This window comes from Rousettus aegyptiacus, unplaced genomic scaffold (assembly GCF_014176215.1).
Source record: "Rousettus aegyptiacus isolate mRouAeg1 unplaced genomic scaffold, mRouAeg1.p scaffold_m13_p_3, whole genome shotgun sequence".
NCBI lineage: Eukaryota > Metazoa > Chordata > Mammalia > Chiroptera > Pteropodidae > Rousettus > Rousettus aegyptiacus.
Window position 1 is genome coordinate 28,769,834 of NW_023416306.1, and position 25,752 is coordinate 28,795,585.

General features: G+C 39.6%; 2 protein-coding genes across 2 annotated transcripts in view; one reads left to right on the plus strand and one right to left on the minus strand.

Annotated features, from left to right (window-relative positions):
• The window catches only part of FRMPD1 (FERM and PDZ domain containing 1), a 116,602-nt gene extending 103,348 nt beyond the window's left edge, over positions 1–13,254 (minus strand). The window contains exon 1 of the mRNA XM_036239004.1: positions 13,142–13,254. The gene's annotated coding sequence lies outside the window, so the exon portion shown is untranslated. The remainder of the gene's footprint in view (positions 1–13,141) is intronic.
• Positions 13,255–21,701: 8,447 nt separating this feature from the next.
• Positions 21,702–25,462, plus strand: TOMM5 (translocase of outer mitochondrial membrane 5). The gene is made up of 2 exons (XM_016146228.2): positions 21,702–21,897; positions 24,927–25,462. Exons 1-2 carry the CDS (start codon positions 21,777–21,779, stop codon positions 24,959–24,961), a joined length of 156 nt encoding a protein of 51 aa, XP_016001714.1. The 5' UTR covers positions 21,702–21,776; the 3' UTR covers positions 24,962–25,462.
• Positions 25,463–25,752: the final 290 nt, after the last annotated feature.

A 25,752-nucleotide genomic window follows, 5' to 3' on the forward strand; every position in this document is an offset into this window, starting at 1 on the left:
GAACTTTCAGCTGAACACTGTTACAATTCATTCAAACACTGTTACGATTCATTCGAACACTGTTACAATTCATTGGGGGTATTCCAGGAACAATTACTGAAAGTCTACCTTCATGCGGATCTTTCCTGCTCCTTCCTCCTTTCTCTGCCTGGTTTATTCTGTTCTTCACCTTCCTATCAAATGGTATGATGAAGAATCAATTGTTCTCTCTCTTTCTCCATTCCTCCCTCCCCACGAATTTCCAGCTATCATTGTAGACATGAGAGAAAATGTTTTCACTTTCTGTACCAGAATGGATAAAAAGCAAAATGAGAAAAATTAAAATAAAAAACTACAGTCAACAATGAAAACATCGGATGTCAAATTATCTTACAAGCATAGTATTAGAATGTTGTCTATTTGGATTTGAGTTCTCCAAAGTTCAAGTTGCAAACTTCTTGAGAAGCTACTGCAAACACACACTCTTTAAAATGTTATAGTGAAGAGGGTGCTTTATCATGTGTTCCTCATACATGGGGCCTGAGATAGTAGGAAACAAGCGGAGAATAAAAGAGGCCAGTAAGGAACTCAACTATTACTAAGGAAACAGCATAACTGTGCCATACTTTCTGCAGCATATAAATCAGGCATATAAATGGGATAAAATAAACACAGGAGTTTAAAGGAATATCAAGTGCTCTAAAACTGCTCTACCAGACAACTGGAACATCTATTAGGCTTTCTGAAATATCATATAACAATTCTCTACTTTGCTAAGCTCTTGAATCCTTATCCCAAAGTTTTTTTTTTAAAAATAATCGTGGTGATCCATAGCTAACTTGTGTGCCTTGTAAGTGGCAAAACTGATAGCTATGCCCGGCTCTCAATGATGCCAGAGCCACTGCTTCTTCTACTAGGCTAAGGTACTCTTACCTGGAGGCAGATAAAAATGAATGTTCCACTCCTAATTTTATGTAGAAGCAAGGGAAAAGGAATTTCAGTTTCATCTGGAAGCCTTTGATTTTTTTAAAGGGCTACCTTAACTTTAAGTGGTCATTCAATCGGTCTTTGTGTTAATGAAATCTCCAGCAATCACAATGACCCTCTGTTACGGGGTTGGGATGGAGTGCAGTTGCCAACTGCCTCCTAATTACTTCTATTGAGGAATGTATCACAGCACCAATTCCAGGATTGTGGAGGGTGGGGAGGAAGAAGAGGGGGACAAAGGATCTAAGAATATGGGGTTATTTTTGTTCTTATTTACTGTGTTAGCACCCACAAAAAGCAGTATGTAGTAAGCAAGCACCTTCATCATAGTAAGTTAATCCACCAGACAGTATGGCAGCATCCCCACATATGACTGTACCTCTTTGGATTCAGTTTCTCTGTAGCTTCCACTCTCCCTGACCTCTACGTGAATAAACCCTCCTCCCTTCCCTCCCACCCTCTTTTTCCTCTTCTCACAAATATTTGTTAATCATCTGCTACGTACCAAGCACTGGGCTAGGAACAAGAATATAACAGGGATTAAGACTTGGTCCCTACCCTCAAGGATCTTCTAGTGTAGTAGATAAATCAGATATGTAAACATAAAATTAAAATATTGGGCTGTGAATACCACCACAGAGGAGGGCAGGTACAGTGGGGACCCATGTCACAGAGGAAGAGAAGTCAGGGAAGGTTTACATCAAAAAATGAAATCATTCCCAGTCTTCCCTGTTTGGAATATATTCATCTTCACTCCAATCCCAAATCCTATTCCACTTTGGAGGTCTGTCATAGAACGCTGTGGCATCTTGGTTTGTATTAGTCACTTTGGGCTGGGTTTATCGCCCCCATTCCATTCAGTATCATTCATTCCACATGAATATTGTCCTAGGTATGCTGTGGGAGAGGAAAATGACAAAGCCAGCCCCAGGACCAGTTCCTTGGGGGACTCTCAGGAGGAAAATTCTGTGACATAGAGAAAGATGAATCAAGTGACATGAAGGATAACATGGGGATCAATGACAACCCATTAGAAGAGGCTAACATCATGGAATGCTTTAGGAAAGAAGTTGCATTGGAGATGAGCTTTGAAAGGGGAGCGCGATCTCTCTAGTCTGAGATGGAAAGGGAAGGCCTGCTATGCCTTCTAATGAGTCGGGGAGGATGGGGAGAGAATGGAGAAAGCATGTGTGAGGGAACTGTAGTAGATCAATAAGGCTGGCATGTAAGGGGTACGGTGGAGGAGAGGAGTGTAATTAGAGAAAAACCTAGAAAGGTTCATTTGGACCAATTCATGTGACCCTTAAATATTGGTAAGATATTTACATTTAATGTATAGACAATGGGAAGCCATTCTAAATGGAGAAATATGTGACCAAAATTGTTTTGTATGGAGTGTGGCTGGGGAAAGATAAGAGATAAGGAGACCAGTTAGGGGGTGATTGCAATAATCCAGATGAGAGAAACTGCAGGTGATGGTGAAAAGTGTCAGTGGAGATAGAGAACACCCCTGTGTCAGGAACTAAGTGTCACCCATTTGTGTCCCCATAATGTCCAGCCCTGTTCCCTGCCCTGATTAAGTTTCATAACTATTTCTAAAAATGAACCGGATTAAAGATTCCATTTGAAAATATGAATGTATGTCTTTCAGGAGTTCTGTCTTTTTTGTTGTAATCCTGTCACCTAAGTCACCCAATTCTAAGTCATAGAAGGTTCCTCCCCAAGGCCATCATTATCTGGCATTTATGTGGCATCTAATTCGCAGTCCTTAATTAGTTCATGTACCATATTAATTGGTCTGTAGTTGTCTGTGTGGACAGACCTGGCTTCCTTTCTGGAGCCAACTGGGGCTGCCCCACCCTTTCCTGCCAACTCAGGCATTTGGAACACCACAGGCTGAGAAGACTCAGAGTTCCTGCTTATCCCCAAAACATGCAAAGAATGGGTTCTCTGGAGTGCTCGAAGGCCAAAGGGCTGCTTGGAGCCACAATATGTCAACTTTCCAGTAAACTCAGTCACTTTAAGCAGCCATTTCTAGGAAAAGCGGGAGGAGAGTACAGCAGAGGCAAACTGTAGGGACCACCCATGGTGTAATTCTAAAATTCTAGATGAGGTCTAATATTTGTATCAGTAGGGATCTGGTAGGATGATCCATTAAAGTTGTTAAGATGACCCATCCAAAAAATAACCCACTTCAAGGGATGGCTTAGAATTATGGAATTAATGAGGCTGCAGTGTCTCTAGAATCTAATGAAGACTGGACTGAGGTCAATACCTCAACTTAATCAATAATCATAATGGCTAATTTTACTGAGAACTTACTATGTGCCAGACGCTTTTCTAAGCACTGTAGTTATATTATCATATTTAATCCTAACAACAACCCTATAAAATGAGTACTATTATTATCCTCATTTTACAAGAAAGGATCAGGTACAGAGAGAGCGTGAGACTTGCCCTACATCACAGGGCAGATGGTAGAGCCTGAATTTGAATCCAAGCAGTCTGGCTCTAATATGTAGTGAATGCAACACTCTCCTACATTTCTCTTGTTTCTCGTACTCATCACTTTTGACCAGGAGGACAAAGGAGGCCTAAATTGTAACATCTCTTTCTTTGATATAAATGTGTTGAGGGTCAGGGCACAATGGGAAAAGCTTGAGTTTCACATACAAACAGACTCACTTTAAAACCCGATTTTCATCATATATATGAGTGACCTTGGACAAGTTACTTAACCTCTAAGGGTTACAGTTTCTTGGATATAGAATGGAGACAATACAATCTTCAGGCTTCTTATGAGCAAAATAATGTATCCAGTCTCAAATTGGCACAGTCTGGGTGCTCAATAATGATCATTATCATAAAGTAAGGTAGTTACGTAAAGTCTGGGGCAAGGAAGTAAAGAGTAAGAATGTATCATCAGATATCCAACTGTGCTTAGAGGAAAGAATGTTTTGATTCTAGAAAGTCTGAGAGGGGCCATTCAGCCCTGTTTCCCCTGCAGCTTGGTGGCAATATCCCTTAGGGACACCAGTCCACTCTTTTCCAGCTCTGGGCTTACGAATGAGCCTCTGGTCTGTGGTTTGGCCTTTGACCTTACTGATCCTGCCAGCTCTGCCAACCCAATTGTTTTGCCTCCTTGAGATAAGAAACAAGATTGGGCATATCTACCGCTAACCAACCCTGGTTCTGATACCAGAATTCTCAATCATGGCTTTCATGCTAAGCCTCAATACCTGACTTCTGTACTTGATCTTCAACTGCATAAATTAAACAATAGTGTTGTTTGATTTTTCTTTTCAATGTAGGTGGAATTTGAAAGAAAACTCTCTTCTCTTTCATGATGAAGCAATGGGATATACTAGAAAGTGGCCTGAGGTCTGAACTCTGTCTCTGCTTCTTATTAACTATGTGACCATGAGCAACTCCAATCCCTGCCCTCTGCCTCAAGGGTTCTTAGAATGATGGAATAAAATAGCAGAAGTGAACATGTGTTGTGACTACAAAGAAGCATACAAATTGAATGGAAGGCATTATTATCACTGAGGTTTTATCTAGTTTGTGAAATTCTGACAATGTTAAATAAGATTGTTCTGAGTCATGTGGGACTTAGGGTGCCCTAGAATCTCGAGGCTGCAAAGTGTTGTCAGTGAGTAATCTTGAAAGAAATAGAAATAAGATTTTCCTTCGGGAGTTAAACTAGGACATCAACACATAATTGATTACAGCAGAGATTTGCTAAGTCACCTTAAAGAAACAGAATGGTTCTCAGACTGGGAGAACTTGATGAAATCTGATGAAAGTATAATACAGCAAAAGGAACACATTAGACAGAAAAGAGGGTGGCTAAGCATGTAAATGCAAGGAAAGGAGGTCAGACAAGCAAAACTTGTCATTGCCCATCTAATACCATCCAGGGCAGATGGGATCTGGTTAAGAAGGTGACCTAGGGAATTCTGGTGAAAAGTATCTTCCTATTACAGAGGTCTAGGTTAGATGTCTCTAAACAGCCTTTTAATAATCTCCCCTTGTCCTAACTTCAAGCTTATCAAGCAACCTGATTTTAACTTGGCTTCCCATGTAGATCCACCTACAGAAAATTAATGCACAAACCACTGGAATTGGGAATCTTTTGCCAATTATATTTCTTATGGTGAGTTAATAAACTGATCCCTGATTATGACATGACTTCATATGCAGCCTATTTAGAGGGCTAGAATGTTCTATTATAAGATTTGAGCATTCACTATCTTTAGCAATTCTAATTTTCTTTGTAAATGACTAAATTAGCATCCTGTTTATATATAGTAGACTTTTGAGCTTATATCTACCCTTGAGTGCTAAAAAATCAGATTGCTGAGCCTGGCAGGCAAAAGACCAGAACATGGATCCTGCGACATCACTGTGGTAATAGCCCATTGTGAAGGCTTTAGGGAGACAGCCAGCTAGCTTTCTAGTGTAATCAAATCCTTGTCATATCTACACCATTTCTATTGAAATGCTTCAGAAAGAACTGACCTTCCCCGCTTTTCAATTCAGGGATCCCCTCTATGGCAAAACCTGCCAACAGATAAATATGTCCAAGTGCTTTATCTTGCTTATCTCATTGGGATCTCAGCCTGCCTTCCCCGTGTTATGTCTCATAACTCCCCTACACAGACTCTGAGTTCCAACCTTGATATATTTTCTCATGCTATCCATTTCTGGCTTGAATAACTTTTTTTCCTCTACCCTTCAGCTCAACATGCCAAATCCCATCTTTGATCCAAGACTCAAGTTAGGTACCCTCTCTTCTATAACCGCTTCCATAATTGCTCTTCTATCTCAAAAGTTCCATCACTCACTTCCTGTTCACTCTCATTTTCTATCTTATATCAGAATTCTGACATAAGAGTGAAATCTCCAAGAGTTCCAGAAATAAGTCATTTCTCTACTCAGAGCATTCTTCCCTTATAGGAAAAATTCCCTGGGACACCACATTCATTCAGTCTTTCATTTATTTACTCAGTCATTTAACAAATATTTATTGAATGCCTCTATGTGTCAGGCAATGAGACACAGGGCTAAATAAGACTGACAAGGCTTCTACCATCATGTGGCTTCTTCCAGTCTAAGTGGGGAAGATAGATGCTAAGAAACAACTAGTAAATTCATGATAAGTGCCATGAAGGAGAGTTACATAGTACTGTCAGAATACAGATGAGGCTTTTCCAGGAAATTTACATTTAAGTTAAAATCCAAAGGTAAGTAGGAGTTAGCTAGGAGAAGAGGAAGAGGGGCTTAAAAGAGTATGAACTGACTTATCTCAATGGCCAATATCACTGAGCTATGACAGCCTGATATCTTCAGTCCCTGGTCGACTATCCTGTCTTCAGATAATGCTAGGAACAAATTCACAAATCTTTTTCTTCTGATATCCTGTCTCCAGCCAGACCATCCCTTTTACCCAAAAAAGTCATCACAGTTTTCAAAGTACTGTATAATGATTTGTTATACCTAAGCTTTTTTAGTTATAATTACATCCCCCTTAGCTAAATGATTTTGTTTCATCTTAACAATTCCTAATTTCATTCTCAAAAGGTGACAGTAACTTTATGCTTTAGGGCTTCTTCTTCTTGTCAATTTCATCTACCACCTGTGAGAGACAAAAGTCTTTGTTGTGTTCACTGCTGTATCCCCAGTGCTATGATGCCTGTCACATAGTAGATGCTCAATACATATTCATTGGATGGATGGACGGATGGTTGGATGGATTTTATCCTCCCACTTTCACTGGAAGCACTTTAAGAGCACAGTACCTGCCTAATTCATGTTTTGATTCCTTCAACACTTAGGACAATGACCTGCACAGAGCAGATAATTGATTGATAAATTATTTGAAAATAAAAAGTCATCTAACTTTGCTTGAACTTTTCCATGACTAGGAAGGATTCCTTGCTTTTTCAAGCAGTTGGTTCCATAGTTGAACTACTTCAGATATTAAAGTTCTTCCCACTCTTGTGCTAACATTTGCCTTCTCGCTCGTCCAAGTTCTGCCCTTTGGGCCCATGAAAAACAAATCCAAATCCTTTGCCCAGTGGCAGCCCTTCTGATGTTGGAGACAGTGACCATGTTCCCTGCAGTCAATTACAAACAGGACACCTCTCTAGTGTGAACTCAGGTACTTTAAAATACTTTGAAGTACTCCTAACATACTTCAAAGGAAGACACATCCCTCATAGGTTTGTGGTGTGTTCTGAAGTCCCACAGAGAGCCACTGTCTGAGCAGGTTCTCTCTCCAGGCCAGAAACCCAGACCGGAACTGATAATAATAACAATAATCAACGTTTACTTCACAATTAATTATGGTTTACTGGTTAATCCACATAACACCCCTAGGATATAGGTCATGGTCTCTAGGCCTATAAATGGTCAATGAGGCAGAAGACAAGGACCTAGGCATGTTTTCATACATGCTGGTGCCAAGTGAAGGAGAGAATTGTAGTGCTGGGGTCTCACTGACTCAAGAACCCATATCTAGGCTGATCCACCTACAGTTACCATTAATTTCTCTCCTTGGCCTTGAGAATCACTTTGAGTCCATTTAATCACATTAAAACCAGATTGGTGAAATGCTAAAAATTCTAGGATAAGGGGTAAAGGGGTGAAAGCATGCAGAAAGACTTCAAGGGCTTGCTGTATGCCAAACTCTGCATTAAGCTCTGTGTACCGAAATATGTCAAAAACCTTTCCAAATACAACACCTGACACACAATAGGCCCAAAGCTAAGCACAGAGATTTGAAAATATTTGAATAAGAGAACTGTTAGCTAGAGGCGCAAACATCTTTTTGTTACACATAAATTTATTGTAGTGGGATTTACTCAGACTCCTCTTAGAACTCATATACTTGAGTCACGGAGTCTACTGAAATAGGTGCATATATTTAATTTTACCTATTTCCTTGTATTGTAAAGGCACAAGATATTTTAAGTGATTCTTTTCATGAAATAAAAAATCCTCTCCAAATTACTTTATAATTTGAGTAAGTCCCTTCTTAAAATTGGATTTTCAAGCATGAGGCTTCCTCTAAGCAGCAATTCTTAAGCTTTTGGGAGATTTTGAGTCCTTCCAGAACCTGCTGACAGTTACATGGGCTCTCCCCAGAAAAGTGCACAGATTCACATATGCTCAGAAGTTTGCATAAAATTCAATGCTTGTGAATTGGAGGTAAAGATCAGAAAAGAAACTGGCCCCTGCTGAGGCTTTGTAGCCATTGCAAGGGCTTTGAATTCCATTCTGAGTCAGATGGGAAGCCACAGAAGGTTTTGAACTTGCCTTTTAACAAGAGCAGTCTATTATGAGAACAGACTTGAAGAGGGCAAGAGCAGAAGCAGGTTACTGCAACCATCCAGATGACAGAGGATGGTAGTTTGGACCAGGGTAGTAGCAGTGGAGGAGTGAGAAGTGGTCAGGTTCTGATATAGATTGAAGGTGCAGCAACAGAATTTGCTGACCAGATTAAATGTGGTATGTGAGTGAAAGAGGTGAGTCAAGTTGACACCAGGGTTTTTGGCCTAAGCAACTTGAAGGCGGAGTTGTCATTATTGGGATGAGGAAGAATGAAGGGTGTAAGTTTGATGGAAGCAGGGGAATGAGGAGAGAACAATTAGGAGCCGGGTTTTGGACATTTTTAACTTGAGATGCCTATTAAATATCCAACGAAAATGTTGAGCAGACAGTTATATGTCTGGTCAAGAATTCTGGAGAGAGTTGGGGTTTTAATAATATTCATCTGTAAAATTGGAATAATAACATAATAATGTCTAAATAATAATGCTTATTATTGGGAGGAATAAACAAGACAATTCATGTAAAGCTCCTAGTGCAGGACTTAGCATACAATATGCCCTCACTACATATTAACTATTATTTTTATTAAAACTTAAACACTCTCAGTTGGTATTTTTATCAATACTATAAAGTTATGAGTACGGTTGCTTTTAAAATTGATAAGTTGTTTCTGGTGTCAGTTCCCAAGCATGATTTTTGCAAAAGAAAACAAAATCTTGAGCAATGGCAGTGCTTTTGGAACTGGTCTCTAGCCCTTAAAGTTTAAAAATCTGCATACATTCAACAGTCTTCAAAGGTAGGTTATATCATGTTTCTTATATAATCAAGCCAGAATTTATTTCAAGTTTCAGAGAGGGTTCAAAATGGAGAATAAAGCAGTTTATTAGAAGAAATTAAATACCAGCAAGAACCCTACAAGGAAGACAGTCCCAGTCCATTCATGTGGCCTCTGTGGCACACGAGGTTTAAATGGAAGGAAGCATGAGAACTAACCGACTATTCTGTCTTGACTTCAATAGCTGCATTGTTGCTTGACACAAGTTCATCTGGCTTCTTTTAACATTGATTCACAAAAGCCATGCCCCATGTCTTCCTGAAATAGCAAGCTCGTAGAGGAACCCTCCTTGAGAAAGCACGCCCTAGCTCTCTGTTATTAATTTATTCAGTGATCTTTAGCTATTTTATGTTGAGACAACGGAAACAAGTGCTGGTGTGGTTTTATTATACCCTTCTAGATCTTTGATGCAAAAGTTTCTAACATCAAAACCTAAACAATGTTTGAGGTTTCTAATTCTTTTTACATCTCTTTGAATTTTGACTGTAAATCCTTGACCCTGTAATTCTCTTCAACATCTATGACAGGCCTAATGCTCAATAATTATCTATTAATAATCTTCTTTATCTCCATCTGTATCCAAAGGGAAAAGGTGATGAAGTGGTTCAAACAGTCTAAAAATGTGTCTGTAACAAATAGATGACTAAGGTCAACGACGACTGCAGATCTTGTTTGATGGATTTAACAATGGCAGCAGGACAACTCAGACATAGGTAGATGCACCAGTGAGGGGAGAAAGAGAGGAAGGGACACAAAAGAAAGGCTCTTTCTCCACATCCTGTTTCCTTCTATCTGTAAATGAGGCCACATGAACTGAGTCGATTGTTGCTAATGAGCAGGGCAATGCTCAATTAAACTTCATGAAGCACCAATTTCATTCCTTCTCATTGATTCTTTTGCAAGTTTCTAATAATTGCTACACTCACTGTGACTATGCTTTCAGCAGATCTCCAGGGTTGCCTCCACATGAGAAAATAACTCTTCTTCCTTTCTCCCTGCAGGAGTCAGGAGAGGACATGTCAAGGACTAACATCTCAGGGTCCCATAGTCCAGCAGGACATGTGAGGGGCTGAGGCGCCCCACATCTATGGTTCCCTACTGGTACCCCACCCCAGCCTCTCTCTGGCTATGTGCTCCAGAACTCTGGGTGGAGGAAAAACAAAAGACCCAAGAACTGATAACTCTAAATGGAACCAGTCAAGTCGATCTGTGACAAGTACTTAATGAATTTATATCCTGTGTCTGTTTTTCTATTTTAAATAATTTTGTTTTCTATTAATTTTTAAAGTAAATTTTAGCTTTTTATTTTTCCAGCCAAGCTAAGGGGGAAAAGGAAAGAGTTTTGTCTGTATCATGCACGGTGGCAACAGAGAAAAAGGCTAGGTCAGCAAATGGTGTTTACACCCCAACATCCCTTTGGCCTTAAAATTCAGTACTCGGGTTCATGAGAAAAATATAGGTGTTTTTTTTTTTTTTTTTATCCATGGCAGCACTAGGATAAAATTTATCATCCAAACCAGAACGCTTTTTAGAGTGAAACAAGGCAATAAAAATAATGCCACCAGCATAACAAGCATAAACTAAGACTGTGAAGACAAACCAGACATCACTTTCATACCAAATGATTCCTTGTCTACCAAAATTTCTTCATTACTCAAGAGACCTGACCTAAGAGAAGGTTCCATGGCTAACACAGAGAATAAATGCCCTCTTCTCCCTACTGAAATAAATGGTCCTAATGTTTTATGAATATAAGAGCAGGTATCTTTCTTTCATTCCTTTTCCTTTCTCTTATCTAACAATCTCTCTAGTCATTTTAATTGCGGAGTCCTACTGCAGGTTCTGTCTACACGGCCTTGCCACAATCTTAGCCCCTATGTCATTGATCCAGAAAGTTCATTTAGGGATCTGAAAGTTATACAACCCATCTTTTGAATATAGTTAGTGGGCAGTGAGCTGAATATTTAAAACTCCACAAAGAGAGACAAAAGGATTTAAAACAAATCTCGTCTGCCTCTACAAAGCGAGACAGGGGTCCTAAGGCAATTTCTGGGGCCCTGTCAGATAGGCAGCCCTTCCCGATGCTAGCAGGGCATGGAATGTGCACATTCCGACTCTATACCGGCAGTGGCCAGCACCCAACACAGGGGCGGATGTAGAGTGAGTTCTCAGTATGTGCTATGGAAAGAGCAGGCTGCTTTCTCACATCCCTCAGCTCTGGGCTCCTTCCTGAGTACCTATGATTTTCCTCCCCATTTCTGTATAGTGATGGGGAGAATTCTGCCCATAATCCCATTTCAGCTGGCTGGACTGGGCTTCTGTTAGCATGCCCCTTCTCTAGCATTCCACTCCTCAAGTACTGTGCTGAGCCAAACAGAGACTTCCACAGTCCGAGTCTGCTTGGTTCTGTTCAGTTTGGGGACACTCAGCAAAGCCAATATCTTCTCAGGCCCAAGCTGAATTCTGGAGATACAGAATGAGCATCGTACAACCTTGAAAGGTTGTATATGTACCAAGACATGGGCGATTAACAGTAAAAACTCTGCTGCCCAACTGCCTGGGTTTGTATCCAGGCTCTACAACTTGAATGAATATTGAACATTTCCAGACCTGAATTTTCCATTTAGAAAATGGAAATAAGAATGTACCTCAGAGGGTGGGTGTGAGAATTATTATTATAATTCTGAATATGATAATTATGATTTAGAATCATGCTTGGCATAGAGTAAATACTCAATAAATTAAACTATTACTACTTTCGTGTTTTGGCTCCTCTTCCAAGAAAAGCTTGACCGATTTTCCTTAATTCTCCCTGCATCTGGCTGGTTCCCTCATTTCCCAGGAGGGGCTTTTCTTTGCTCCTGGCCCACCTCAATGCCAAGGGTCAAAAATGATACTTCTCCACCCTAATGTTTGGTGGGTGTTTGTGCACTAGGATTCAAATCCAAAGTCTTTAAGAGGTTAAGTGATCGTCTACCTTTTCAAAATTTCTTCATCATTCAAGACACCTGACCTAAGAGAAGGTTCCATGGCTAACACAGAGAATAAATGAATTACTACAGAAGTATTTTTCTAAGAAGGTGAAGAAACTCTTGGTCAACACAGAGGAAAGACCAGATATGAAAAGAGTCACCCTGAGCCAGAAGGCTGGTTCCTGAACACACCTTGTGCCCATATAGTTCCTTTTTTTTCCAGGACAAAGACATGAGTTTCCCATACCTCTCAGAAATTCTGATACCAGAACAGTGTTTGAACTGTGAACAAAAAGAACATCCCTATGGTTTTTAAAAATTATGTTATTTTCTTCTCTACTCACCCCAAGTTATCTAGCAAGTATTAGATCTAATTAACCAGTAACTGTTGGTTATGATGTATTTATTCAATTAGGCAAATATGTACTTTTCCCTGTGCTTTCCAAGTCATCTTTAATATGATTATCAAAGCCACTACCACCCATTTAAGGTAGGAAAACATCAAAATAAACTTTTTTTTTCTTGACTAAGGCAGTTCTGAATTTTCATGACTTGATAGGTCACACCCTCAAACTTCAAATAATCTCAATTCACCTGCTTCACAGTTCCATTCAAAAACACTGCCTTGCTGTCATGCCTGTCCCAGCCAACTTCCAGGTGGTACTCTTTGCATCATTTCCAATGCTTAAATTTTGGATAATTTCAGTGTAAAGAAAATAATCAAAACTATTGGCCAATAAATACCAAAACTTTCCCCAAATGTGGTCATTTTATTATCAAGTGAAAATTATCACTGTTCTGTGACCCATCTAACCCCCTGCCCCCACCCCTACTCCAATCCTTGGAAATGCTTCCTTCTGACAGACCAGAGTTAGATCCTTAAGACACAATAGTGAGCTATTGTGCCCCAGAGGTCTCTGTCCCCAGGGTGACTTAAACAAAGCTCTACCCTAGCTTGGTTTCCTTTTGCTGAAGACCGCTGTTACCCTAGAACCAATGGTTTGGTTGCCACATGTTCCTAATGCACACTTACCCACTTCCTTCCACTGGCGTCCACACGCTTCACAGTGATCGCAGAATCCCAGAGCATCAATCCTGGAAGGGACTTTAGAGACCAGCCAATCCGAGCCTTCATTTTACACATATGGACACTGGAGCCTACAAAGAGGAAGATACTTGTCCACGGTCACATAGCTCATTAATGAAAGAGCTGGGACTAGAATAGCTGAACTGGAGATTCAGCTCCCTGTGGTGTCATTCTTCTTCCAACTGGTTCTTGTGCTTTCTGCCCTAGTTGGCATTCATGCACTCGACACACCCTCCTGGGATGTGCCAGCAGCCTGCAAGGCTCAACTGGAGTGAACTAACCCAGTTCAGCTGGCCCAGGACTCTTTACCTGCAGAGGAACAAGTGTCATGTGACTCTCCTGGAAACACACACAGCATGTAGGGACCCGTGCAGTATTCAGGTGTATTCATCATTTCATGTCTGCCAAATCCATCACGGTGAGAAGCAAGCAGAGCCTACAAGTCATTCATAGTGTCTGAGACTTCGTAGTCATTTCATAGTGTCTGTGCTAAGCAGGCACAAAAGGGTTAGTGATGACTTTTTTTAAATGATCTTTTTATTTTGGACTAGTTTAAGCAAAGCTGCAATGATAGTGCAGAGTTCCCATGTATCCCTCACCCCTGTTCCTCGTAGTGTTAATATCTTATATTACTGCGGTACATTTATTACAACAAAAGGACCAACATCAGCATATTACTTTTAACTAAACTAGTAGGGGCTTTTTGAAGGAGGTGACATCTAACATGATTTCTGAATAACATTAGGAGTTAGCCCAACTAACAGGTAGGAAAAATTTATTTAATTAGAAAAGCATGTGCAAAGAGCTAAGAATTTGGTGAGTTCAAGAAATAACCAGTTGCAGTATGTAGGGATGGAGGTGTGAGATTCAGAAGGAAAGAGAAGAATAGAAAAAGAGGGAAGAGGTACCAGGTGTAGGAAGAAGAGTGGAAAGGGATAAGATAGTGAGGAAAATGGGAACCTGATAAGTTAAAGGCCTTCGAAACAGGGCCAAAGCATTTGTACTTTTTCCTGAGAGCAACAGAAAATAAATGTAAACATTTTATATAGGAGATCAACATTATTAAAATTATATTTGAAAAGATCACTTAGACTGCAGGGTGCAAAATTTACTGGTAGGCATAAGACAGAAGAAAGAAGACCATTTTTTGTTAGATGGCCTTAGCAAAAGTAGTGGTGGAGATAGAAAGGACATAATAGATTTTAGAGATATTAAGAAAACAGAATTGATACGATTTAGTGATTATAGATATAGAGAAGAATCAAGATTGACTCTCAGAATTCTGGCTTTAGCTACTGGTGGGACTAGGTGGTGGTGTCAGTCATTAAAATATAGAGTACAGGAGCTAAAGTTGATTTGGAGGGAAAGATGATTGATTCCACTTTGAACAAATGGAGAGTGAAGTCCCTAAGGGACGTGCAAGGAGACAATGAAGTCAAGAGGTGGGTTGGATATACAGGTTGTGAAATATGAGTTGGAGACATATGTGGCAAATCATTAGTCTCAGGCTGCCAGTTGAACTCAGACTAGATTGACCATAAGTACAGAGGAAAAGAGGGTCCAGGAAGAAACCACTGCCATTTAGGAGATGACCCTAGGAAGAGGTATGGAAGGAGGCTGTGAAGCATCCAGAGAAGAAAACCAGAAGAATGTGGTATCTCCTAGGAGGGAAGGGTGTTCTTGAAAGGGTCATGTGACCAATAGTGTCAAATGCTGCAGAAGGATAGAGGCCCACAAGAGTCCCTTTGATTTGGATATAAAGACTTCCCTTAGAAGAGTCGTTTCAGAGAATATGTGGGTCCAGAAGCCCAATCTGTTCTTGGGCTGCAGAATGAATAGAAGGTAAGAACAAGAGGACTGTGGATATGGGTCATTCTTTTAAAAAGATTTACTGTGAATTGGAGGCCAGAGATAACTTAAATAGGACTAACAAATGATAATAGATACTATGGTAGTAAAAAATTACTGGTTCCATTTAGAATATTACTAAGCCATACATTTTCTAGTGAAAAATTATTTTTTCTTATTAGTAGTAGCTACCATTTTTGGAATGTGACCATAAGCCAGGCACTTTAAGCATGATTATCCTATTTAGGCCTTAAAACAACACTTTGAAATAGATATTAGATCTCTCCATTATAGATAAAGAAACAAAAGCCCAGAAAGGTTAAACATCTTGTACAAGGTCTCAAAACAACTTCATAGAAGAGCCAGAATTTAAACCTAACTTTCACTTCAAAACCTATGCTTTTTCTGCTGCAACCACAATGCCTCTCTTAAGTACTTCCTATGGCTGGCCTTCGTTTCCCAGTGCAAAAGCCAAGAACTAAAATGGATGTTCAAGGAATTGCATCCACCACTGTCAGAGGCCTGAGGTAAGAGACAGATAACCCAGGCCTATACTTCTTGTTCGGGAAAAATCTATGAGTAAAGAATAATCTCTGGCTTTGAATCCCAGAGATATTTGCCAGGACCTAGTATGCCCCCTTTGGTGGGTGTTTGGGAAGTGGGGGTGGTGTGGGGTCAGATGGCTCAGAATAAATCAGCCCATCATTGCTAACAAGATAAGTTAAGGTTTGGGTAAGGAAAAGCTGGAAAATTTTAAGGAAATTCTGAAAAAATATTTTAGCCTGGAGGAAACAGGCATCCGGAAAGACTCAAGCTGCTTTTACATATCTATGAGAAAGAATGATGACACTTACTTTTGACATTCTGTAGGACATAACTGGAAATAATGGGAATATGGTATAGAGAGGCAGATTTTGGCTCTAACAAGAAGAGCTGGCTATCAAGGATGGCTAGAACTGCCCAGGAAAGTGGTGAGCTCCCCCATCACTGGAGATGCACAAACAGAAGCAGGGATGTTGGAAATGGGGGCCATCAGAGAGGGCCTTTCAGGCCATTTCAGACCCTCTAGAGAGAATGGTTAGGATAAGGTTTCACAGATTAAGACCTGGCCTTTATTTTCCCCAAATGATTTCTAAAACTTTTATGATGGGAAGATTGACATGTTCCTTCTTTCACAATTTGTACAAACAATGTATAGCAACTCAACTTTGATATGCAAGAACAAAATGTATTCCTACCTTTAGGAAGCTCTGGGTTTTTACAAGATAAAAAAAATATGCTTGTGGGTATCTACTGGTTTGATCAGGCAGGTCTGTCATCCTAAAAATATCTGGGACAGGGTGTGGACAATGGATACTGATAGCCTCACCTTTGTTTGCTATGGAGGCTAGAATTATGGAGCTCACTTCCTGCATTCTCAAAGGGCTCCTGACATAGAGTGAGAAAGCACTTCTACAGTATAGGAGGTGGACCTGTGATACCTGAATCAATAAAAAAATTCTTTCTCTTTTTTTCAGTTGATAAATATTGAGTACCTAATATACTAAAGGCACCGCATTTTTATTGAAAAGCAAGAAGTTACACCCAGCTGTATAAACATAACATATACAAGCGTGTCTTTGCAACGGGGAAGGATGGAAGTTGTGGCAAAATCAACTCTCTAACCTCTGCAGGGTGATGGCTGGTAATTACTATGTGCTCGTATCAGCAGTCCCCAACCTTTTTGGCACCACGGACAGTGCTCCTATGAGAACCTAATACCTAATGATCTGAGGTGGAGCTGAGGCGGTGATGCTAGCGCTGGGGAGCTGCTACAAATACAGATGAAGCTTTGCTGGCTTGCCTGTAGCTCGCCTGTTGTGCAGCCTGAGGTGGGTGGTGGGGAACCCCTGCTCTAAATAATGTCAATGCAAACTAAGCCTTTTTTAAGCCCATATTTTACTTTTCTTGCTGCAAAATAATAACTTTTAGCACAAGAAAGCAAACCTCTTCTAGAAACAAGATTTCTTATCCCTTGTTTGTAGTTCCCAAAGTTCTGACACCTACGCTCTTGGCCAAAGAGTGCTTTCCGTCTCAAAAAAATAAAAGAGGGCATGGGAAAAATTGAGAACTTTGAATTTAAATAATAACTATAATGATTGAAAAAAGTTTTTTTGTGTACACGAAGATAGTATTACAAGGATTATTTTATATTATATATTATGTACATATAATATATTATGTATATATAACATGTAATACATTATTTTATATATTATATGTTACAGAGTATTATTTACAGAGAAAATATGGAAGCAAGGTAAATGCCCAAAGGTAGAGGCTTATTTAAATAAATTATGGCATGTCCCTATACAACTATATTAATGATGTATGGAAGAATATTTAAAGATATAGGAAGATAGTCAATATAATTTAAATGAAAAATGCAAGTTAAAATAGCATATACTGCATGATCCATTAAAAAATATGTATTATACTAGGTGTGCGTGTGTGTATGTGTGTGTGTGTGTGTGTATACACATATACACGTACATATATATGTAGAGAGAGAGGGAGAGTGAGAGAGAGGGAGAAGCAGAGAGAGGGAGAAGGAAAGAGAGAGAGACACACACATAGTTATTCACGTATATGATAGAAGAAGAAGGCTGAAAGAAATATCACCAATATGTCAACAGTGCTGGTGAGATTATGGGGGTTATTTTCTTTTCCCCCCTTAATTCTTTATTTTCTAAATTTTGTAAAAAGTAAACATGTATTTTTGTGAAAAAGAAGTTATTAAAAGTATAATATGGGTTTTATATAATTACATTGCTATAAATAAAGCAAGTAAATTTTAAAGTTCAATTGTTGACTTTGCCTAAGATACATTTAAATTATTTAAACAATTTTTATTTAGGCAAACAAAAACAAGTTGTACAAAAACAGTGAGAAATGACTACCTATATAAAAATACTATGTAGAACTTTGGGGGACAATTTCCTTTCAACCTAAGCCACAAATCTTTTAAATCTAAAGGTTAGCAAACTGAAGTTCATTCATATACTCAGAGAGCACTTTCCGAGTTTTTTTTTTTTACCATGTATAAATACCTGTCCTCAGTTGTTTGGAGGATTAAAGTGCATGTTGTACTCGAGGTGCTTACAGTTTGCTTGGAGTGAGATCAAACATTCATGAATCCTCCAGACAACAAAGCCCTAAAAATGGGAACAGAGAACAGGGTGTTATAGAAAGCAAATGCTAGTGAGGTGGAAGTTATCAAAATTCTACTCATCCTTTAAGGTTCAAAAGGCCCCTCTTCCTGAAGGTGCCTCTTGTTAAGCAATACTTTCTAGAAGTAAGTTATCTTATCTGCTGGGTGAGGACTCCAGTTAACATCTAGCACAGAGTAATCCTTAGTGAGGGTCCTTTGCCCTGACCTTTATTACATTCATCTTGGGTCTGGAGTGGCCTTCAAAGGCAATTTTATTTTGGGGAATTCCAGACCATGTTCATCTCTGGAAGGAATGAGGAAGGAGAGGGTGGAGCTGGAAAACAACACAGTCTAAATTCTAAATTAACTACTTGCAATAGATGTGGAAATATGGAAAGAAGGGTTGCCCTCAGACTGTGGACAAGCAGCCACCCACCTTGGCCTTTCCAAACTGGGGTTGAATGACACCCCGTTCTTCCAATCTTTACCTCCAAGTGGAGGATTATCGATGAGAATATTCGCAAGTATTGAAAGCAGCAGGGTATGATTGGGAAAAAATGCTCAACTGAGAGCCCAGAGACCTACCTTAGTCCCAGGTAGCTCTGCCTCTAACTAGCTTCCCCTTGGGCCTCAGTTTCCTCATCTATCAGATGAAGGGTTTGAACTGTTCAATACCCAAAGCCTACAGCTCCCTATAAATGAGAAACCACAAGGTTACTGTGATTATATGTTGGAATTATTCCCCAGTCGTGAGTCATCTGTCAATCTCTGACCTTGCAAATACAAATTACTCCCTAGTGATGGAAATCAAACTTATGGAAAGGTTGTACACACCAAATGTTTGTGTGCACTACTTTCTGGAAAATTGAGGCAAAGGAAATGGCTCCTAAATCACTCCTGGGATAGAAATGACAAACAAGACAGGCTATGACATCAGCTACCATTTCCTCTGTGATCAGACTAAATAATACAAATATCAATATTAAATTATGCATGCATACTTTTTATTTTTGCCTTTCATAGCAAATCACAGGGAATCCTTTGTTTTTAGCCTTTAGTGCAAGTTTATGAAGGAAGAACAGGAAAATTGAACACATAATTTCAGGATTTAGAGCTGCAAGTAATTTTAAAGATTAGCCCCAATCTCATCTTTCCAATAAAGAAAAAAGTGAGGAGTCCAAGATATTAAACAGCTCACTCCCGTGTTAACTTCCTGAAGTACGTTCTTACAATTTGCCTTACCTAAACCTATGGTAATTGGACAATACCACAGACTATATGCCAAACAGAAAAAAAGAAAAAGAAAAAGAAAAAGAAAAAGAAAAAGAAAAAGAAAAAGAAAAAGAAAAAGAAAAAGAAAAAGACAAAGAAAGGAGCCTAACCTCTTTTAATGAGTTTCCTCTATTACAACTGGAGCAGCTATGCAAGGGGAAGACAGTGTTCATCAGGGTGAACATTTCTGCGACAGGAACAGTTCACTCTCCTAGACTCTAGAACCGTATCATCTACCAACTAAACAAGTGCTGTTTTAGCATTGGATGAATAAAATTCAAATGCTAATCTGTTCTTTTTACCAGGAAACAGGATTTTTTGTTAATTTCTCACTTCTTTGGTTTCTGGTTAATCCAAACACGATACTCAAAAGTATCTCAGTAAAGAAAAAAATTGGTAGTTCTATATGAGAGCTGTTTATCTAAACTTGGTCAGCATTAGAGACCTAAGTTACTGGGATCACATAAGAACTCATTCCTTGCCAATCCAGTTTGCCTCACTATTCAGATGGATGAGATATGTCTTGTTGTTACATTCTTCCTACTATAGAAAACACACACACTGGCTGTTTTGATATTTGACCACATTCGATAATATTTTGATATCTACTATATATTCAGGACCAGAATATCCTAGAATTCAAAATGCATAGATAATTAGAACTGAAAGGGATTCTTAAGAGTATTTAATCATATCTCCTTCCTTTACAACTAAAGAAAAAGAGTTGCAGAGACTTGTCCCTCATCACATGGCCAGATAGTGGCAGTGACAGATCTAGAGGCCATGTGTCCAGTCTTCCTGTCCAGGTTCTTTCCACAGCTGCTGCCGCTTTCCAGGATCAGTGCAGGCTTTCTAAACACCATCTACGGGCTTGATGGAGGCTATTCCTTGGGAGTCAGCCCCTCTCATTCCAAAGCTACCTCTGCTCTTCTACTGCATAAGTTATAGATATAAGAGGTTACTAAAGCCTGAAAAAGCAAATGAGTTCCCTTTCTTGTCCCAGTGTCTTACACTGTGTCAACGAAGTGGGTGGATGACAATGCTTATAGTTATCAGTTGCTCCCATAGTAAATTACCATTCCAATTTTTCAAAAATCCATTGTTGTTATGCAATGTACAATCAAGAAGGAACGTTCTGGTTTTGAATTATGTGAGTTCAGTCATCTCATTCATGTATAAGAATTATATATTGCTAGTTGGCATGGATAATTTGGGGCAGCACTGGTTCTGATGATTCTGCGACAGGAAATCTGGTTTCGTTAAACCTATGTTCTGACTCCAGTGATGCCCATACAGGCAGGCAGTAACTGTTAAAGACTAGCAGAGAAGCAGTAGGGTACAGGGGAAAGAGACTTCAATATGACATTATAATATCTGCATTAGAACCCTGCCTCTGACCATCGCTATCAGAATGACTTTAAGAAGTGTACTTGGTTCTAAGGATCACTCTCATCTGTAAAATGCTGAACTGATTCGAACTTGTTTTATATATACTGTATTACTGGGCAAATTTGATTTGTAAGGATAAGAAATGAGAATACGGCAAGAATATGGAAAATGTTAAAAACAAAAACTCTTGTCTTTGGGGTCCCACAGGCCTAACTAGGTATAAAACCCTGCTCTGCATTTACTAGTTGTGTAATCTTGAACAAATTTCATCATCTTCATCTTTTTAACTTTTCACGAAAAATTTCAAACACACAAAAGATAGACTAGAATAATTAAAATGATGTACAAATCATTAGCTTAAGCGATTTTCAGTATTTTGCTAATATCATTTCAACTCTCTTCCTCAAGCTTTTCCCCCTGAGGTATTTTAAAGCACTTTTGGGCAAGTTGTTGTGATAAAGATTTCTGTTCTTCAATTTTCTCTTCTAGGAAATGAAGATTACAACATCTAATTCATAGGGTAGAACTTTACTGAGTACTCAATAAATGTTAGCTATTATCACTTTATGGTGGTACCTGTACACTGCCCCCTCCGGGGGTTAAGCACTTGGCAGCGTAGCGCGCCCGGCTCCAGACAGACGTTATTAAATGAACAGCCTAAGGGAACCCGAATCCTGCGTTGCTAGGATTACGACCGCCCCCTTGAGGCAGCCCTCTTCACAACCGCACGGGCAGGACAAGGATTGACCCTCGCAGCTTCCGTCGCCGCGCGCGAAAATGAGGGGCGGGAACCGGAAACGGGGTTGAGCCCAGTTCCGGGCGCGAGGCGGCCGCTGAGAAGAGCAGAGCGCGGCAGCTGGAAGCCGGTGAGGCAGAGCCGCGATGTTCCGTATCGAGGGCCTCGCGCCGAAGTTGGACCCTGAAGAAATGAAACGGAAGATGCGCGAGGATGTGATCTCTTCCATACGGAACTTCCTCATCTACGTGGCCCTGCTGCGAGTCAGTGAGTGTCCTTTCAGGCTGTGGCCATGAGACCAGCATGGAGCTCGCCAACACCGCCCACTCAACATTACAGGCCTTTCGGGGCCCTTGAGCCGAGGTTGAGCGGTCGCAGGGATCGAGGGACCGGCGCGTCTAGGGCAGTGGGCGCATGCGCGGCTTGGGGTCGGGGGTACTGAAATCCGTGCGGTGACTGGGATTGCGTGGTTAATCGTCCAGCCTCGCCCTGCCTTAAGAGCATTTAAATTAAAAGAGCCTCAAGGATTATAACCCTGAGCAACTCCCTCGTTGTGCAGACAGACAAATTGAGATCTAGAATAGAGAAGTGCCTGGCTCAAGGTCATTCAGCAGTTCAGTAAATGAGCTTGATCGGGAATCCAGACCTCTCAATATTAAGTTTCCTTCAGTGGTAACCTTTGAAATCCAAAAAATTTGCTTCTTTTGTTTATTTGTGTAGTGGATAAGGCAAATAATTGCTTTCGGGGGGAAAGAATGAGAAAAGGATATGAGTCCATAGGATTTAACGATAATAACAGTTTATTTTATTTTACATTTGGCATTACCTGGTCTTGACGGTAGCCCTTTGAGAGAGGCAGGGCCTGAGATGCCGTATATCCATTTCGTTGACGGCAGCTCGGCTTTCAAAGGGGACTTATGCAAGATATGAGAGTCGCAGACACAATGAATAGTACAGCTGGAAGCAGCTTTGTAGATGACGTTTCTAGTTTTAGATATGATTCCCGCCCACCCACTCCCCACTCTTATTCTCAGTTCAGTACTCTTTTTCATTCCTCCTTGGCAGGTCTGGATGGAGAGGCAGGGAAGATTCAAATAAATGAAGGCCATACCAAGGTCATCCTGTAGAAGGCTCATACTGGGGCTAGGCCAGAGCTCACTGAGGACCAGTTGCCTTTATTCCTTGCCCTTTCACTTTCTATGGTATTACTCCGCTAACCTGGGAGAGAGAGCCCTGGTGAACAGAAATTCCCAAATCATTCTGCTCCTTCAACAGCTTTTGGCAATTCCCATTTGTTTCTTCCTCTTACCATTTTTTTTTTGTTGACTTAGCTGCCAGCAGAATATCTGCTGCTTCTCAGTCATCTTTATATTTTATATAAATTGTTTTTTTTAAATATACAGAATACTATTTCATATTATCACTTTTTAAATTTGATATACAATTCATGCATTTAAAATGTACAGTTCAGTGGTTCCAGTGTAGTCAAGAGCTGTGCGATCGTCACCACAGTCTACTTGGAACATTTTCTTTCCCTTTAAAAGAAACACTATGCCCATTAGCTGTCATACCCCGTTTAACCCCTTCCCCAGCTCATGCCAGCCACTACTTTTTGTCTTTATGGATTTGCCTATTCTGGACATTTCATATAAATGGATTTGTGCAATATGTGACCTTCTGTGTCTAGCTTATTTCACTTCACATGTTTTTCAGGGTCATCCGTATTGTAGCATATATTGTTATTCTTTTTCATGGCCAAATCCATTGTATGGGTATACCACATTTTGTTTATCCATTCTTTCAGTGGATTTTTTTTTATGATAAGAATCTGAGAAAACTGGACATACTGCTAACTTTGTTAGCTTCTCATTTATCTCCGTATCTTCAATTTAATTGTAGCAAATGTTTGATTAATTTAGTAGGGGTATTGAGAAAAGATTCTGACAGCTTTTTGGTATAGCTCTTTTTTTCCCCCCAATTTTTAAAACTGTGGTAAAAGACACAAAATTTATCATCTTAACTATTTTGAAGTGTACAATGTTGTGGTATTAAATACCTGAATAATGTTGTCCAACCATCACCACCATTCATCTCTTTTCATCTTGTAAAAATGAAACTCTGTACTCACTAAACAATAACTCCCCGTTCCCTCATCCTCCCAGCTCTTGGCAACTGTCATTCTACTTTCAGTCTTTATGATTTTGACTACTTTTAAGTACCCCATTTGGTAGAATCATACAGTAACTGGCTTATTTCACTTAGCATGATGTCCTGAAGTTCATTCATGTAGCATATGTCAGAATTTCCTTTTTAAGGCTGAATGATATTCCATTGTATACCACATTTTGCTTATCTGTTCATCCGTCTTGGACACTTGGGTTGCTTCTACATTTTAGCTACTGTGAATAATGCTCCTGTGAACATCGATGTACAGGTATCTCTTTAATTTTTTGAGGAACCACTACTCTGTGTTCCATAGCAGCTGTGCTATTTTACATTCCCACCAACAGTGCGTACAATTTCTCCACATCCTTGCCAACATTTTTTTTTTTTTTTGATAGTAGCCATCCCAATAGGTGTGTGGTGGTATCTCATTGTTTTAATTTTCATTGCCCTGATGATTAGTGATGTCGAGCATTTTTTCATGTACTTATTTTGGCCATAGCACTTTTACAGAAGACAATCATATCACTTCTTTAGATCCCAGGACAATACTTTCTAGTTTTCTAGACATTTCTATCTACATCATCCTATCAAGCCCATCCTAACTGAAAGACTGTACCATATGTGATCTGGTGTACATAAGTGATAGAGAACTAATAAATGGGGCAATCAAAATGTGTGTATGGCCCTTCTGGTTCCCAGTTTAGTGTTATGTCCCCACTCCTTCTCTTTGCCTTCTTTCAAATGCATTTTTAAAGGTAAGAAATGCCAGTTTTTTTCTTTTAGAATTTTGTGCCTTTGCCAGTTATATCACCCGAGTAAAGGATTGTCACTTGAAAGAGATTTGGATTTACTCTTCATGCCCTAAGAGGTAGAACTACCTGGAGAAAAGATTTCATATAGTGTATGAATGGACTTCATAATAGTCAGCTGCATGACACTGGAATGGGTTTCCTGGAAAGACAGTGAGTCCTTTTGGCTGGGTTTTGCAGGTGGAGGTTTAGCTACTACTTGCGGTGGTATTCAGAACTATTTTGAACTAAAACGGTAAGGTTTATCCCCCGATCTTATAATTATGTAATGTCACTTGTGGGCTAGTCTGAAAACAAATGCTGGGTTTATTTTTCTTACAGCTCCTTTTATCTTAAAGAAATTGGACAGCATATAAAGATTGGACATCACATGTGAATGCATGATATGAAGAACCTGGTTACAGTTTCTACTCTGCAAATGAATCTACAAATTAATAGGCCCAGAAAGATGTAAGAGACTCGGACTGGACGTAAAACTTCTACTTGTCAAGAACAAGTTTGACTCTGGTGACTGACTTTCATAGCTAACATATAAAACTATTTGGGAAGTATGAAAGATGTTTTGTGGCCATAGTATGCCCTTCTACCTGTGATATTCAGCCTCCATGAATGTTAGTGTCATTGTAAATAATGTCAAATTCCATTTTCTAGCAAGTATGAATTATGTAAGGGAATTATATCTTCAATGGCACTGTCTTGTCATTTCTATTTGCCTTTTTACTTCTATCTGGAGTATATTTGGTGACAAGCTCCTTATGATTAGTTCTGTTTTAAGGAAGCCAGCACACAACCACAACATTTAAGCATAGGACTACTAGTCTATATTTTTAATAAATGTATCAATCAAGAAAAATGTTTTTTTGTTGTTGTTTAACCTGCTTTTTGCTATATGCCAACAGTCACTGGTAAGACTACTATAGTGCGATTATTACAACTACATGAAATTGAGTTCTTGTTTTTAACTGGAGAATTTGCTGATCCTGATAAAGTGACATTGTTTTATTGTTGAGTAGTCTTTATGAAAGGCAACGTTGCTGCTTGGAGCTGAAACTTTGTAATATATAGTTAAATCACATAGTTCTCCAGGTTTGTTAGGAAAGGGAATAGTCTTCCCAGAGGCAACACAACTACATTCACCTCTTTTTAG